The 16840-nt window shown below is 44.5% G+C and overlaps 2 protein-coding genes across 12 annotated transcripts in view; one reads left to right on the top strand and one right to left on the bottom strand.

Annotated features, from left to right (window-relative positions):
* Nucleotides 1-4373: 4373 nt before the first annotated feature.
* Nucleotides 4374-16840, bottom strand: part of PTER (phosphotriesterase related) — a 33076-nt gene continuing 20609 nt past the window's right edge. For 10 of the 11 annotated variants that reach the window (XM_032991598.2, XM_042801919.1, XM_042801918.1 and 7 more), the window contains exons 5-6: nucleotides 12623-16156; nucleotides 8793-9460 (exon numbers count right to left, since the gene is read on the bottom strand). In XM_032991598.2, the coding sequence (XP_032847489.1) occupies nucleotides 15946-16156 (211 nt within the window). In that variant the 3' untranslated portion in view covers nucleotides 8793-9460; nucleotides 12623-15945. Of the gene's footprint in view, nucleotides 5339-5451; nucleotides 6596-8792; nucleotides 9461-12622; nucleotides 16157-16840 lie in introns of those variants that run through there. The other variant, XM_042801916.1, reaches the window with a different exon arrangement.
* Nucleotides 6587-13111, top strand: C1QL3 (complement C1q like 3). The gene is made up of 2 exons (XM_042801926.1): nucleotides 6587-7674; nucleotides 12423-13111. Exons 1-2 carry the CDS (start codon nucleotides 7087-7089, stop codon nucleotides 12600-12602), a joined length of 768 nt encoding a protein of 255 aa, XP_042657860.1. The 5' UTR covers nucleotides 6587-7086; the 3' UTR covers nucleotides 12603-13111.

Below are 16840 nucleotides of genomic sequence, written 5' to 3'. Positions count from 1 at the left end.
CATCAACAATACATTATGCTGGGAAACACAGACAAAGGTTCCTCTGCATGGCTCATATCTCTACAGTGCCACGAGGAAACCTCTTGGTCCCTTTCTTATTGTACAGGCATAACCAGACCCTGTTGGGGAAGAGAGCACTCATTGTGCCTCCCGGTGCTTTGCAGCTCTCTGAATGTGATGCAAATAGCAGACCCAATTCTGACCTCACATGCATTAGCTGACTTCTAAGTTTACGACTTATACAGATCAATATTGCAACATGCTTTTTTTTTAACGATGCAAAGCTAAATTTTACAAAATTCTGAGCACAGTTGCCTATCATAATAATCAAAGGCTCAGCATCTTGCAGGATCACACCAAAGTCCACTGTATGCCATTTTGTTGTAAAGAAGATTGTTTGGGATCAAAGAGTCTGCTGCTTTAACTATTGAAACAGATAGGAAGAAAAATGAATGATCAGAAGTAATTGCAATTTGCAAAGTAAATTACACCATTAACTACTCCAGAAATCAATAATCAGGCACAAAAAGAAAATCAGTTGAGGGGATGATAGAAGAAAAAATAAATCTCTTGGGCATCTTGCCACTCTGGGGATTTTAATTTTGAGTTTTCCACTCCCAGCTATCCACTCTTATTGCCCATCCATCAACCTCCTGATGAATATAAAGGACTCCAGTATGAAATGCCAGAAGATTGCTGGGTTGGTAGAACAATGGAAAGAGAGTCTTTCAGGTTTAGAGGAGGAAGGGTAAATTGCAGATGACAGTTTAGAAGAGCTTGTCTCTGCTCTTGTTTTTTTCCCCTAACATCTCTTTTTAGTAGCATTGGCAGTCTAAAAACCATTTCAGAGGTAGCCAAAATCATATTCATGGCCAAATCACCTGGAAATCTCCTCCTGATTGACTCTAACAACTGACATAATTTTTAATGGAAGTGCAACATGATTTATGCCTTTGCTTATTGGTATAGTTTTAAGCAGGGACAAAGTGGTTGTTTAATTTAACTCCCATGTAAGAGGCATTTATCTTCCACCCCTTTGTATGTACTATTTACATCTTCATAAGAATGCCAACACTGTAGCCTTCACTATTAGCAATACTCCTTGATTTAATAGCACTTATGAATATCTCTATTTTGGGGGATTTATTAATGAACATTGTGAATTCTTCTGTGTGTCTGCTTATGACAGGTTGTCTGCTATGGATTTTGATCAGAAGGGAGTTAAGGGGGGGGTCAAGCAGAAAGCCTACACAAAAAACATTGCAACTGCTGATCTGGTTATATAGGTAGTTGCAGAAGCCAAGACCTGTACATCAAAAGAGGGTGATGAGTTAAAATGCCCATCCTACAGGAAGGGAGAGGTGGGGTGTGTAGGGAGAAAAGGTTTTTTTCAGCAAGTCCAGATGACCCAGGCTGAGCTGGACTGTAAGCAGACACTGTCATGGTCTCCAGGGGCACTGGATGTCCAGGCTCCTGTGAAGAAAGCTGGTGGAAGTGCTGTGTAAAAAACCTCATTGTTTTAAACCCTGAAATGCAGTGCACTTACTGGCAAATTGAGGCTACGTATGGAGGAGGCATTTACTGGTTGGTGCAAGCGCTGCTCAATTGTACCTCCATGGCACTGTGGTTCTTGCTGGCCTTGCTAGAAACTGTCTGAATCACAGCTCCTCCTGCAAAGGAAAGCACGGGCCTGCCACTTGGAAGGGGTGACAGATCAGAAAAAGGATCTCAGTGGGTGCAGCTTTACCCAGAGGCTGTGACGGTGACACTAGGTACAGCTCTTGCAGTTCTGTATCATCGCCAGCGCAAGAGCAATCAACCGGTCAGGCACCACTGGGGCTGGAGAATTGCTTACATCCCGATCCAAAAACACTCCCAAGGTGGGCTGTGCACTTCCCCATGCATCACGACAGTTTTGTATTCGCCACCTTGGATCATGGGGTGGGAAGGAGGACAGAGAAGACAAAGAGAGAAGCAGGCTTGCAGCCACATAGGAAAGGAGAGGAGAAACCTGCAAGAACAATCTTTTATACTTGCAATGAATGGTTTAGTCTTTGGAATAAACAAGGGCCCTTACGAGTATCTTTTATGGTCAATTACTGCTATTTATGTTGGCAATTATCAAGTGTCATATATGATTATTTTATGTCCTTAAACTTGGTCAGTTGAATGTGTAATCTTTAGCTCCCTAAGTGTTTAAGACTTATTTTTACATATAGAGTTACGTTTTTATATCTGTGGTAATTCACCAGTCAAAACATGATATGCATAACTTGGGTACCAATCTTTCCATTTTAATTTCTCCCCCCCAACTAACCAGTCATGTTTGACTGATCTTTTCAGATTAAAAACTAAAAGGAAGAGATATGCAGAATTTATTTGCAAATTCTCCTTGTTGAGCTCTGTCACTTTAGTGACAGCCCTCTCTGAATTTCCCCCCCACCCCCTTCAGATATGAAAAGTGGCTGTAACCCTTTCAAGGCTGGACACATTTTCTTTGGCTCATTTTCCTGTTTACCTTCATGTTCAGAAGCTGATCTTCAAAAGGTATTATTAATCGTGATAAAATCTAATCTAGAAAGTTTCCAACTGCACACACACACAAAGATGGCTTAAATCACTGAATAAGAGATAATACTCTGCAGAAGGACTTCCTACCTTCCAAAGGGCAGGTAAAAGCTTCCAAAAAATCAACAAAACAATTTTTTCCTCATGTACACTGAAGCTAATTTTTCTTCCATGAGCATGAAAATCTCAATTTTATGAAAGAATCCAGTGGGCAACTTCCATCACTATAAACACAGATGGTCTTCAGTTATGCTGACGAAAACAAGTTTCTGGGAGAGCTTACTTAACGCTGGCTGTACGAGCTTCTACCAAAACTGTTGCAGGATGTGGTTCTTTCCAGGACCTACTACATGACACATGTGCCAGACTTGAGATTTTAGCAAACTGGGTGAACAGAACTAAAATAGGATAACAGGAATGGTTTAGGATAGCAGTAAAGGTGTTACCACCATGTCACCATGGTACCTTTGAGCCATCTATACTGATATGAATTTTTTTTTCCCCCTTTTATAATATGATTTAATTTGTAGCATTGAATCCACTTACCTGCTGCTGCGAGTGCATGTTGTTCCTTGACCATACCACTGGTATCCAGTTGAAATGCTAACCTTTACATACATGGTTAAACCAGTGTTTACAAAGGTACAGTGTAACAAAGCCTTAATTCTCAAGTTGACTGAAATTTGAAACACTTTAAAATAATAATAATAATAAAAAAGTTAAAATATAAGCAAGAGCAAAACAGATGCAGATAGGACTGAGCAGAAGTGGTATGGATGTCAGCACAGCTTTCAAACACTCCTTTGTTTGGCATATGCCTTTTTCCATGTTACTCCTATGCACTGTAGCTGGTAAAGGGTTGCCCTTTCTCACAGAGTATTTTTTCCTGGGCTAACCCTTTGAATTTAGCACTGCAGGCATAAGGAGCCATTTTGTGCCTGGCAACTGCAGAACTTGTTCCCCTGTGTGCCAGTGGATATGTTCTTACATGGTTTTCTCCAGATTTTCCCTATTTTAGTGCTGAGGCTACAACACAGGTGCGAAATGGACATGCATGTTATGCTGTACATCTTTAAGGCTCTGTATGAACATTAGCTAATTAGTCAGTAAGGAAAAGAGCTGCGAGAAGGCTGTTTCAAATGGCAGAAGCTGCAGGGGAAACAGCTCGAACACCAACTGCAGGTCTGAATGCATAAGGGCCTGGAGAATGGGGAGAGAAGCAAACAGGCTGAAAGGCTGGTGCAAGCCTGCAAGAGGGCTTCAAGAATACAAAGAAACTTAACACGTTAAGACTGGCAGCAGCTCACGTAGGTACAATGGTTATACTAAGGATGGACTGTCAATCTCGACTGTTAGCCTTTAGCATGGAGAGGAGATTATATTATAACATAAATGCTACCCGAGCTTTAATTAGAGCAAATCAATGCTTTGACATACCATTTCACTTCAGGAAATCAAAGGTACCATGGCAAAAAGAAGTTTCTACATTTCCTTTAACTTTTCTCCAGACTACTGAGACCTCCAGTGCATAACTTCTGAGCCCTTTGGTTCCCCATTCTTAGTTTCCTTGGAAAAGCTAGATGTTTTTCCTTTGGAACCAAGGATAATTTGGTAACTAAAACACTGGTCTAGCACTCAAGGTCCCAGGTTATGCTCCCAGCTGACATACGAGCTGCACTGACAACCCAGCACCAGTCCTTGCCCTGTTCTGACTATTACATTTGCTCAGGCTCTGATTTTTGTGGTGGTCTCGGGGAGAAAGTCTGCAAGAGTACAGCATGAATGAGCATTCTCGGCAACACGCATGAGGATAAAACTGTTTATTAAGAGGGTAAACATGGTTGGTATGTTAGGACCTTGCTTTAAAAATCAGGCTTATCATAGCTGGAGTGAGGAACTGAGAGTGTGCTTGATGCCAGTCACCCAGCATCAGTGTGGCTTGACAGACCACGATAGGTTTGTGTCTATCTGAAAGTAAGAGATTTATTATTTTCCCAATGTGTAACACAGCCATTGCAATGGAGGCTTACGCACATCCCAATGTCATGAAAACCACCTCAGTTAGGGATGACTAAATACAACGCCTCAAGGGCCCAACTAGAGACTGAGATGGACCCATCAGCCTTGGCACAACTTTTCTTTTTTTCCTGCCAATGAAAGAGCAGTGCTGAAAGCCCTTTCCTATGGGGTGAAGAGAGCAATGAGATACAAACATAATCCTCTAAGTGTGTTCAACTGCCTTCCTGGGTCTTGAGGGGAAGCCCTTAGCTGAGGGAACTGGCTAGCTCGTGTCAGTGCCAGATAAAGTATTTTTTTAAGAGAGAGCATTAGAGGAAAGAAAAAAGAACGAAAGGGAAAAAAAAAAAAAGGGGGGGAGGGATATGGATATGGAAGCTTTATCGGGAGTTTTCTGGGGAGATAAGGAGCTGGGCTGGCCCATCTCTACGCAGCATGGACACACTTACTGCCTTTGAGTCTCTCAGGAAAGAGTAAAAGGAGCTGCTGACATTTCTGCTTAAAAGGAGGAATCAATGAATCTTTGTTTCCCACTGCCTGCTTGTTTGACCTTATTGTGTTGCGGAATAGAAAAGAAAGAAAAGAGAACGGGTGAAGGGAGAGGGGATTTGTGCCAATAAAATCCAAGACAAGATCACAGCGCTCTGATCATCGCTGGAGATGCTATTATTTGGTTGTTGTCCTATTTGCTGCTGTTGCTCATTTCCGATTCTTGCCTTGCTGTAATAAGTCACACTCTTTCCAGCCATCATCCCTGTATTGACAGGCAAATGTCACCCACGTTTGATTGACGTCCATTGCTCCTGAATACAGAAGTATGATTTAGGAATCAATTCTGTTTGTTTATTTAAACAGCTCTTTGTGTACCTTGTATATCTATCTGTAAGCAGGACAAGTTCCTTAATATTTTCTTGGAAGAAATGCCACTAATGCTGCACATTCACCTTCCGACTCAGTCACAGAGGTGCCCACCAGCCCTTTGGGAAGGAGAAACCTTTCACACAGAAACAACACAAGAAAACAACGACAACAACAACAACAATAAAACAACTACAACAAAAAAACCCCCAACATTTAACAAGACACCTTGCTGTGAGTTAAGCCAGAGAGACCTTTTTCTCAGATTCAGGCATCTGTTGATCTGCATATGCCCCACACTTTCCTTTGGCTTCTAAACAAAAGGGAACTCTTTCCTTCGGTGTCAGTTTGCTAGCAAAGCGGTGGCTGGCTTTAACACCGGGAAACACTGCAGCCTGTGATGAGTATGTCAATTTTAATTCACAGAAAGAACTGTTTCCTTCTCTGCCTTTACGGTTGTAATCAGGGAGAGGGGCAAAGGGAGATCCGAAATTGTGAGAGATGCTAATCTCTATTACTGTGTGAGGTATATTTTCAAATAACTTCCACTTGGACAATCGGTAACTGCAAAGCATCCCTACATTTAAAGCGATAGTTCCCAGAAAACACTAATATGGCAGGATAGCCTCAGAGGAGCGTTAAGCAGGAGGTGGATTGACCTTTTAATTCTCGATCGGTGACCTGAAGGGTACCCAGAGGCTGCTAAGCACATCTCTTCCTTTTGGTTTGCTCCAGAAAGAGCTGTCATCGCAAGATGCAGCTAGTGAGTGAGGCTCACGATTTCACTGTTCATCCGTTTGCGGGAGGGGTGGGGGAGGGAGAGAGGAAAAAAAATATATATTTCCCACACTGCCAGAGTAATGCCAAACTCTCTGTGAGTGGGAAGAGCAGAGCAGATGCTGGAATGAGATGCCAAAGCAGCTCCCCTTTCCCCTGCGCTTTTGGGTGCCTATAAATTGCTCCAGCGCGCTCGTCAGCCTCCTCCTCTCCTGGCAGGTGGCACCCGGGCAGGATCCCGTTCTCCCTTCGGCTCCGGCTCCGGCTCCGGCTCCGGCTCCGGCTCCAGCGCGGCGCGGCGGCGCGGGCTCTTAGCGGCGGGCACCGGGGCGGTTGCGGAGCGGCCGGGAGGCGCGTCCCCTCTGAGGACTGTCGTCTTTGAGAAAGAAAAAAAAAAAAAAAAAAAAAAAAGAAAGAAAAAAGAAAAAAAAAAAAAAAGAAAAAAGAGAGAGAGCGAGTGAGGAGGCGAGCGGGGCGATCGCGAGAGGAAAGGCAAGTTCCAGGGAAAGTTGACTCGGACTGGCACAGCCTGCAAAAAAAAAAAGTCGATCGCCAGCGGGAGCATAAAAGTGCGGGCGGCCGGGGCGCGGCGGCAGCTCTCCCTCGCCCTCCCGGCCGGCCGGCGGCTGCAGCGGCCGCAGCGGAGCGCCGCGACCCGCGGGAGCCCCCGCCGCCACCGGCAGCGGGAGGGCGGCCAAGGCCCGGGGGAGCCGAGCTCGGGCGGGCTCGGCGGTTTTTCGGCTCTGAGGAGGTCCCCGACCAACCATCAAGATTTTGTCCAAAAGCAGGCAAGAGGATCGCCCTGCGCTGAGCCGGCTGGTGGGCAGCAGGCGGCGGCTGATCGCGGCCGGCGCGCTGGGGGTGGTGATGGTGCTGCTGCTGGTCATCCTCATCCCGGTGCTGGTCAGCTCGGCCGGCACCTCGGCGCACTACGAGATGCTGGGCACCTGCCGCATGGTCTGCGACCCCTACGGCGGCACCAAGGCGCCCAGCACGGCGGCCACGCCCGACCGCGGCCTCATGCAGTCCCTGCCCACCTTCATCCAGGGGCCCAAGGGGGAGGCCGGCCGGCCGGGCAAAGCGGGGCCCCGCGGACCGCCGGGGGAGCCGGGCCCGCCCGGCCCGGTGGGGCCGCCGGGTGAGAAGGGCGAGCCGGGGCGGCAGGGCCTGCCGGGCCCCCCCGGGGCGCCGGGGCTGAACGCGGCGGGGGCCATCAGCGCCGCCACCTACAGCACCGTCCCCAAGATCGCCTTCTACGCCGGCCTCAAGCGGCAGCACGAGGGCTACGAGGTGCTCAAGTTCGACGACGTCGTCACCAACCTGGGCAACCACTACGACCCCACCACCGGCAAGTTCACCTGCTCCATCCCCGGCATCTACTTCTTCACCTACCATGTGCTCATGCGGGGCGGCGACGGCACCAGCATGTGGGCCGACCTCTGCAAGAACAACCAGGTGGGCGCCGCGCCGGGGGGAGCCGGGGAGGTGGGGGCGGCGGGCGCCGTGAGGCCGGCGGGCGCCCGGGGGGGAGCGGGGCTTCCTGAGGGGAGCGGGCGCCGGGGGGCGCCGGGCTCCCTGAGGAGGGAGCGAGCGCCTTGAAGGAGGTCGGCGCCCGGACGGAGCGGCGCTCCCTGAGGGAGCGGGCGGAGCGGAGCGGCTCGGGAAGGGCGGGAAGCGGGCGGACGACGGGGCGGGGGGAGCCGGGCGGCCGCTGGAGGCGGCGCGGGGGCGTGGGGCCCGAGCCCGGGCGGCGCGCAGGCAGGGCGAGCTGCCGGGGGCGCTGAGGGGGGCCGGTGCCTGCCGCTCTGCAGCCGGCGGGGACCTTGCGGGCGGCCCCGCTCCGCCTCGGGTGCCCGAGGACCCCTGAGGGGCCGGGGGTTCCGCGCAGAGCCGTGGCCGCCCCGGGCCGCCGGGAGAATGCGAACTCAACGCACTCCTTTCCCCGCGAGCCACGCCGCTGGCGCCCGTTCCCAGCCCGCTGTCCGGGCCGGCCGGCGGGGAGAGCGGCACCTGGCCGGAGCCCGGCCCCGCGGCCGCCGGCGGCTGCCGTCCCGGCCGGTGTCGGCCAGCCTGCGGCCGCGGATCGCTGCCCACAGCTCGGCCGGGACGGGAGCGGTGGGGAGGTGGGGGCGGTCGCGCAGGCAGGGCTGCCCCCGCGGAGGGGCGAGCGGAGCCCGGTCCGGGGCCGAGCGTTCCCCCAGGGAAGGGAAACTCCCCGGGAAGGAAGGAGAGCCGGGGGTGGCGGGTGAGCTCAGGTGAGGGCGGTCCTGCGCGGGGCGAAGGGCGAGATGCGGGGGAAGGAAAGCAGCCACGGCACGGGACGGGGCTCCCACGCAACGGGGCGCCGATTTTGACACGCTCAGCCCCCGGCGGGGAGCGAGGTTTCCCTCTGCCAGGGAAAGCCGGTAACCGTGTGAGCTCGGCGTCCGCAGCCCTCGCCCCGTGGCGGGCCAGCGCCGGGGAAGGCGCCAGCGGCGGGGTCGCACGCCGGGCGAGCGCGGGCACGGCCCCAGGTCTGCCGGCACCCCCGCGGGAGGATGGGAACGTTCAAAACAGTTAAAGATCTTGCCGTGTTGCCGTCTGAAAGACAGAGGAATCACCCGTTTTAATTAGGATTCACGTTGCCAGCGCGCTCGCAGCGGCGGTGCCTCTACCATTGCCCCGGGGGGAGCTGTTCTCCGCGATTTCGCGCCTCTTCCCCACGTAGTTATCTGTTGGTTCTAATTACGACAGCGTTTAGCGATACCGCCAGGGTGTCCGCCGCCCCTCCCGCTCCGGTTGCCCCGGGGACAGTGCGCTGTGCCCGGGCTTTCCCCCGTTCCCGGGAGCCCCGCGGTGCTCCCTCCGGCCCCCCACGCGGCAGGAGGGCGCGGGACCAGCCGCTCAACAGGTCGTTCCCCGCCCGAGCCGTCCCGGCGGGCAGGCGGCTCCAGGGCCGGGCTGCCGGCTTGCCCGGCCTCGGGGAGCCAGAGCCCAGCGCTGCCGCTCTCCCCGCGCTGCTCACCCTCCGGCGGGGTTTGATCCGCTCCTCGCGGTGCCCCCGAGGCCTGAACGCGGGACTCGGTGTCCCCGCCGTGCCGGGCGGGTCGCTGAGGGGCCCGTTCGTTTGCGTGTCTCCTCCCCCGGGCAGCGCCGGCAGCTCGGCCGGGCCGGGAGCCGCTCCGCGCAGGCGGGAGCATCGGCGGGCACTCAATTAATCTGCTATGCCACTTCACCTTTCGTTTATGGCCCCTCGGAAGTACTGTGAAAACAGAATAATGAGGACATCAGCAGCAATTAATTAAATTGGAAAATGCCTACCATAAATACTACCTCAGCACATAAACCTAATAAAAAAGTACATTGTAATATAGTCACTTTGTTTTCTTCATACAAAGGCAATATTGTCGACTGCGAGAATATCATTTTACTTGAAATTAAAACATTAATCAATTTTTGACCTCTATTTACAATGTTTTGAAGTGTTTATTTTCCCAAACCCTGGAAAATAAATACATACCACTACTTTTCAAAAAGTAACCAATTATAAATATTAAATTGAGCCTGAAGTCTGTTTCCAAATACAACTACTTCCAGTACCAGACATGAGACAAATTAAATTCGCAGTGATTCAAATAAAAAAAAAAAAAAGGCGGGGGTTCTATGTATATATTTGCATATAGCTATGCAAAGATAAGTATTTAAGTAAATATCTGCATACAAATTGTTTAAAATTAACACACAGTTTTAATGCAACAGTGTTTCCTTTTTAATTACGATTTATACTTGAAACACTAAATGCTGATGTGAAGTGATAGCAGTTAATTTTGTCTTATTTGAAAGAAATTTTGGAAGCTGTTAAATGGAGTCTGGCAAAGAGAACATTATAAATTCAGTGTTTTCTAACAATGAAAAAACCCAGACTGCTGGAAAGCGTATGACTTGCAGAAAAAAATAATTCCTGAGCAGTGCACAGGAGGAACCTCAGGGTCTCCACTGTTAACATGTTACCTTCTTTAACGGTTATAAAGCTTGAACAGGGAAGCGCTGAGGTCACATAGCTTAGCTCTGTGTGTGTGTGTGCAACCTGAGAGCGTAACTTCACGAAAGATGAGTTGAGCAGTCATGCAACTTATGAAATGTATAGTCCGTTAATGGTTTAATTTTGAGATACATTTACCCTCTTGCAGCAGTACACTGAGAATTCATCTGAGACTGTTCTCCCAGGCTTTAAAAATAAATAGCTCTGCTTAACCAAACAAGGAGATAAAATCTCAAAGAATAGCACACTGGAGTCTACAGGACATTTGTTTATACATAGGGCAGTAAGATCTACACTTTGGTTTCTAGACCTTCAATACACAGGCTCTTTTCTTCTCCAGCCAGTATGAACTATCTAGAATCTTAAAAATGAAATATCCATTGCTGTTGTAGTCAGTATCCATATGCTGACACTCCTAGAATAGTCACTAATATAATTTGAATTCTCCTTTACTACCCACAGAAGAAACCTGCATTTTAGACAAATCCACAAAGTAGCATTTCATTAAGAGGTAAATAGAAATTTAGAAAGTAGTTTAAACGGTTTTGTTTGCCAGTATGCAAGATATTAGTTCTCTGTGAAAGTTTTTCTACCTCATCTATAGCCTTTTTGCTCCTTCCCATTTGCCCTTTCTGTTTACACTACCAGCAGCAGTCTCAGCCCATTGTTTCCTTTGGAGGGTATTTCCAGGGCTAATGGTTCAGAGCCTTCAACTCCACCCTGCTAGTCATTAATCCAGAGGAAATACTCTCTGCTTAGAATAACTATTGCTTAAACACTAGCAAAACAGATCACCTCTGTAAACGCCACCAGGCAATTCAGGATCAAGAAGTCTTGAAATAGGTGTGGTTTATCATCATGCCATGTATTAGTTTAAATTTGCAGGCTGTCACGCCCCTAAAAGTCTTTTAAGCCTTTCTCACTCTTCTCATAGGATGTCTAAAGAATTTCCACCTACTGTGATTTTTAAGCTGCATAATGCCATAAGATCCTGCATGGTAAAGAACCAGTTTAACATTTCAATATTAATGTGAGATCATATCACATGAAAATTTAATTTGGAAATTTATCATTTAAACTTTGAAAGGAATCCATGGAAATTTGTGACTTACAGCCTTTTTTTTCAATTCAGAACAGATAAAATCCCACATACAGTACGCCAAGTCATGCATTATTACTTAGTTCAGGTTTGCAGTACCACTAAATCACTTACTGCTCTGTAACTATGCTAGAAAAAAGAAAAGCAACAAGGAGATGATGTGTTACACTGAAATAAATCACATACAACTATGTTTAAATATTTTACCAAGCAGGGTCAGATTATATATAAATGATTTGGAGACTTAAAATGGCACAGGCTATTCATTGCAGGAAACTAACATACATCTTGAAATTACAGATTACTTCCAGTTTGCTAGTAATGTCAAATTTAATCAGTAGTGGAATAACAAGGGAAAAATGGGGAAAAAAAAACATGTTTAAGTGGAAGTTGCAAATGAAAAGACCTCAATTTCTTGTAAGTTCCAAAACCTCTTAAAGCTAATAGCAACTCTTCTGTGATTTTTCAAGTGTGTATCTCTTATAACACACAGAAATTAAATGTTTGCATATTGAAATGTGGCAGCAACAGTTTTTCCAAACCCCAACTAGGATCTTTACCTGCTTGTGTGCATTGGTGTGTGCATGTATGTGGGTGGGTGGGTACTTTTAAAATTCTTTTTGCAGCGTGATCCTATTAGTAGTATGACAATAAATCACCTCTGGAAAAAGTCCAGCCTGATATCAATAGGGCCTCACTGTGGATCCTCACCAATGTCAGTCACCTATCCCACTGAAATAAAAATTATACCAAGGTAAAACTGACACACAACCACATTCAGTTCGCTGAACTTCAGCTATTATTATGCATATATTTAAAAAGGCTCCAAACATCTACAGGAGTGCAGGCAGTTGTGTATTAATGAGAAGACTGAGAAAGGAGCATGTTATTGCTTTAGTTTCAGATGTTGTGTTGTAGGAGAAAATAAGCAGTAACCATAGGAAAAAACTACAGTGTATGTTGCCAGACGTTTAAAGTGGCAACTCATGCATGCTGAATAAAACGCCGAGGATATGCTTTAATTTCACCATGCAGGAAAAATTACCTGAGTTTTCGTAACCACTCATTATGTATTTTATGTAGGTTCGAGCTAGTGCGATTGCTCAGGATGCTGATCAGAACTACGACTATGCCAGTAACAGCGTGGTTCTTCATTTGGAGCCAGGAGACGAAGTTTACATTAAATTAGATGGAGGAAAAGCACATGGAGGAAACAACAACAAATACAGCACATTTTCTGGATTTATTATTTATGCCGACTGATAATGAGTAAAAAGACCCACCAAACCAGTCCAAAAATGAAGCTTGCTCTTCTAAGCAATGGATTTGCGTGGCAGAAGTCAATGAAACAAGCACCCCAGCAGAGAGCGACCACCGAACACCTCAGTAGCGGGGAAAAAAAGTCGAATGCTACCTGATTCACATCTGTACAACACAGAGAAACCTTATGTTAAAAAATTATAAAACAAGTTAAACAGATGTGCGATCCACTACCGCCAAAGCAAATACTTCCTCATTGTTAGTGTCCATGTGAATGAAGTCCTACATAGATCAAATTTTTATAGAAAAAAAACCACCTAAGGACACTGAGCTATTTCTTCAGTGTATATGATACCTTGATGTGTTATGATCTTGCTGCTTTATCCATACTTCAGCTTCAGTTCTTGTGACTTACTTGCTAACAATGATGCTTGGAGTCCACTCATAGTGTGGTGAGGAATGATTTTACAATAAAAGGAAGAGGTAATCAAAATATACTTTCTCTCTCCAAAGGAATTGTTTGCCTTGTACTTTTCTTATCCTTCCACTTAAAACTAGAAACTAATCAGCTTCAAGCCTTAACTCAGTGTTTCTGCTTTGTAGGTTTACATTAGACCTTTAACATAAAAATCAATTCAGTGGAGTTGTTTAAATTTTGTCTTTCCCTTAGCTGTGTTCTAAAAGAAAAAGAAGGGTAGAAGAAACACTTTCTTTTTTTCTTTCCCTGAAAAATATAACAGTTGACAAACTATTCTATTGGATCAAATCCCTGATTCCACCAAAGCCAATGGCAAAACTCCCATTGATATTAATGGAAAAAGGATTTGGCTTTTAATTTGTAAATGTGTAAATATATATTTAGACAATTATTACAGGCCCATTCTTGATGGTTAGTTGTGTAAATATTTAGCAAGCCTGGCATCCATATCCTCAGACTAAGGTAGTTTTCTTTGCAGCAACTAGTCTTCATTAGTCTTTTAGCACTTAGTCTGTACTTGGGTCCTATTTTTAATAAAATAGTTATGACTTACTGCAGATGTTCAACTAGAACATTTCGTAGGAATATAATGGGTCAAAACCTTATTTGTTTTAGGTGTCTTATCTCACTGAAGTTAGTGGGATTACTCCCACAAAGGAAGAATGGGAGATCTGACACATGAGAAAATGTTGTCACACAGACCTTTTCCATGGTAGTTAGTTACCAGTTTGTAGTAAGGCGTGCCTATGAAATGGACACAGATAAGCATATTACCAAAAATGATAACACATATGCAAAGAAAGAAGCAGATATTTACATGCAAAAAAAAAGGTGTGTATTAAAACCTATTTTTCTCATTCATATATATATATAGATATATATATATAAAATCTCAAAGAAGTTTAATCCATATAAAGGATTAATGGCTTGGAGAATTAAACTAAACACAGGTACTATGAGTTACATAGTTATAAAAATGCTTTAAAATCAGTCATACCAGTAATGTCCACAGAATATTTTTCTTGAGAAAATGGATTTATTATTTGTTTTGGTTTTGGGAGGGGAGGCTGTCTATTTCTCTCAGGTTAAAACTTGCAGATTTCATTCCAAACCTAAATTCTAGCAAGATAATTAACTAGCTCCTTAGCACAGTTGGTTATGTTATTTATTTTTAACATTTTGGCAAAATCAAGGTAACATTTCTGTAAATTGTTAAAGAGTAATAGAGGCTACCCCTATCATTTCTATTTCATGTACTTTGCCACAAGCAAACTTGTCTAATGTACTAAGGGTACAAACTCAGATTTATCTGCACTAATATGTCAAAAGTGTCTGCCACTGTGACAAAAAAGCTCTTCAGTGCTGGCTGCTCAGTAAAAGTCTGATGAAGATTTCACAAATCTATCTAAAAATCTCTCGTTTGAATGAGTGAAGCTTTTCTTAAACAAATCATGTTACTCTTTCTGTTTCTGTTTTGAGTTGTCCAGTACAAAATAAATGCCGAGTTAGTCAAGGCTGGCTGAGAGGATCACCAGTCTAACTCATCTAGGATTTACAAAGGGACATTGTGCTGCCAGTTGCTTGTGTATTATCTCACCAGAATGGTTAATGCTTTTACTTTATGACAAAGTGCCAACCTATATCCGTACATTGTAGTGATTACTCCTGTTTTTTTTTCTACAAGGTAATGTATTTCAATATCAGATGTGTGATTTCATGTCTGTTCATTCCACTGTTGCTTTTATTGGTTAGCACACTCAAAACAGCAGCGTAGCTAGAGATTTTCTACGTGGTATCAAACACTAATGTACCAAGCTAGAGATCATTTACAACTAGCAATGCATATTTACTACGGTATTTACTGAAAAAGATCAATGCTACAAGATGTTTTTGAAATGAGGCTACTGCTGCTACTGGATAAGACCATTTTTTGGATAAATCACCTGCCCTAGTTAAAGTTAGACAAGAGCAAAGAACACACTTTACGTGAAAAATACATATAAGGCAAACATTTCTTCTGTTTTCATCATATCTTGATATACTGATTTGTAAAGACTTATATCACAACCTTTGTTATAACTATTACAACTCATTAAAACTGTATTATGTAATACATTTTGACTTTTGGTGTTACATCCTTACAAAAAGAAGCTGGTGTGCATGAAGTCTCACATGATCACTGTGAGATTCCGAAAGTTCGGGACAAAAAATTAATGCGATTGAAAAAAGTAGTAATACTGCACATTGTTTAAAAGGTCATCAAGTTGCTTTATTCAAAAATATATTTTTCCATGTATTTTTCACACTTTCAGTTAAAAATAAGTAAATTGTTAAACTAGAAAGAAACAGTATCATTGTAGAATTATTCGAGATTCCTTTTGTTGTCTGTGGAAGCTATTTAAAAGTCCCAGACATTTTAGCAAGCATTATTTAAAAACTATAAAGGATAATCAGAAGATTGTCAATAATACAAGGATTAAAATCACCCCCTGGAAAAGGGGAATTGAATTGAAAACCATAATTTCCTTCAAAGTCCAGATGATGCATCTTCAAAAATATTTTTGGGTAACATTTAGTAATAGTATTAGATTACTCTCTAGAAACAATTATTTTAAAATTTTAGTGGAAAAGATTTAGCAGGTAGGCTCATATCCAGTAAATCATTCATGAACATTTTTAGAAGGGAGAAAATGCAGAGAGAATACATAATTTTATTGTTTTATTTAAAAAGAAAAGTCATCATCAGTTTGTTCGCATTTAACTTCCAGTTTCTCTGAAAAGAATCAAGTTTTAAAATGACTACTCTCCTGAAACAAATCTGAATTTTATCAAGCTTCCCGATAAAATACGGATATTTATTCATTATTTTTACTTAAAAGTTAACCACCGCTTCGGATTTGCTAGGAGTATTTTATCAATTTTATCTTGTGATATGCCTCTAATCAGCATTTTAGGAACTATATTTTTAAGGATATGTGAATATCCATGACCTCCATATTTCATCAACCTATTCTTAGTGTGCACATCATGAGCAATCAGAATTCTGTCTTCATAGCCTTCATCGATCAGCATACGAATCCTGCAGAAGTAAAAAACATGCCTGTCAGTGAAAGGTTCTCACTCTGCAACAGCACAGAACTGAGCAGGGTTTACATTTTTTACATTACTGTACTTCTGGACTGTATTATAACTGAAAATACTTATCTTTAGATACTCAGAAGACATATTCCTTATATTTAATTGAAATTAAAACATGTATTTTATTGCATGAAAAAACCTACCTCTGAAAACATACCACTACATGTCTCGAAATGGAGAAGGAAAACTCTTTCCAGCGGCCACATGACTCTGCATTCCCAATCCCATTAAGTCTACAGAGGAATTCTAAAGTTTCCAAGCATGGGACACAGGCTTTGTATACATGAGTAAGCCATAATTTCCTACAGAAACTCCTTCTCAACAGGTTAGTTCTTGCTGCTGTCAGAAAGGTAGTCCCATTACATTTGTTAATGACCAGACTCTGTGTGTGGCAGGCCCTTTAGGGGCTTTGCTCAATTACACAAATGCTTCCACATCTTTAGTTAATTCCCATTTAGCAAACCAGGTTAATAAAAATTTGAAGCTGTCAGTGCCATGTTCCATATAGACAGTTATCACACCAACATGTTTCAAAGATGTTCATTAAAGAAGATAAGTAAGACAGGCATTGCACAGTGCTAGCATATGCCAGGAAATAAGAGGAATTAATACAGCAGCCCAGCTA

The sequence above is a fragment of the Tyto alba genome, unplaced genomic scaffold (genome assembly GCF_018691265.1).
Source record: "Tyto alba isolate M040663 unplaced genomic scaffold, T.alba_DEE_v4.0 Super-Scaffold_38, whole genome shotgun sequence".
Classification (NCBI taxonomy): Eukaryota; Metazoa; Chordata; class Aves; order Strigiformes; family Tytonidae; genus Tyto; species Tyto alba.
This window is presented reverse-complemented; position numbering and strand designations above follow the sequence as displayed.

Bases quoted from the DNA above. Each gene is read 5' to 3' on its own strand.
- C1QL3 (XM_042801926.1), top strand. From the start codon at position 7,087: ATGGTGCTGCTGCTGGTCATCCTCATCCCGGTGCTGGTCAGCTCGGCC. The intron at 7,675-12,422 runs GTGGGCGCCGCG...TATTTTATGTAG, and splicing joins ACCTCTGCAAGAACAACCAG to GTTCGAGCTAGTGCGATTGC.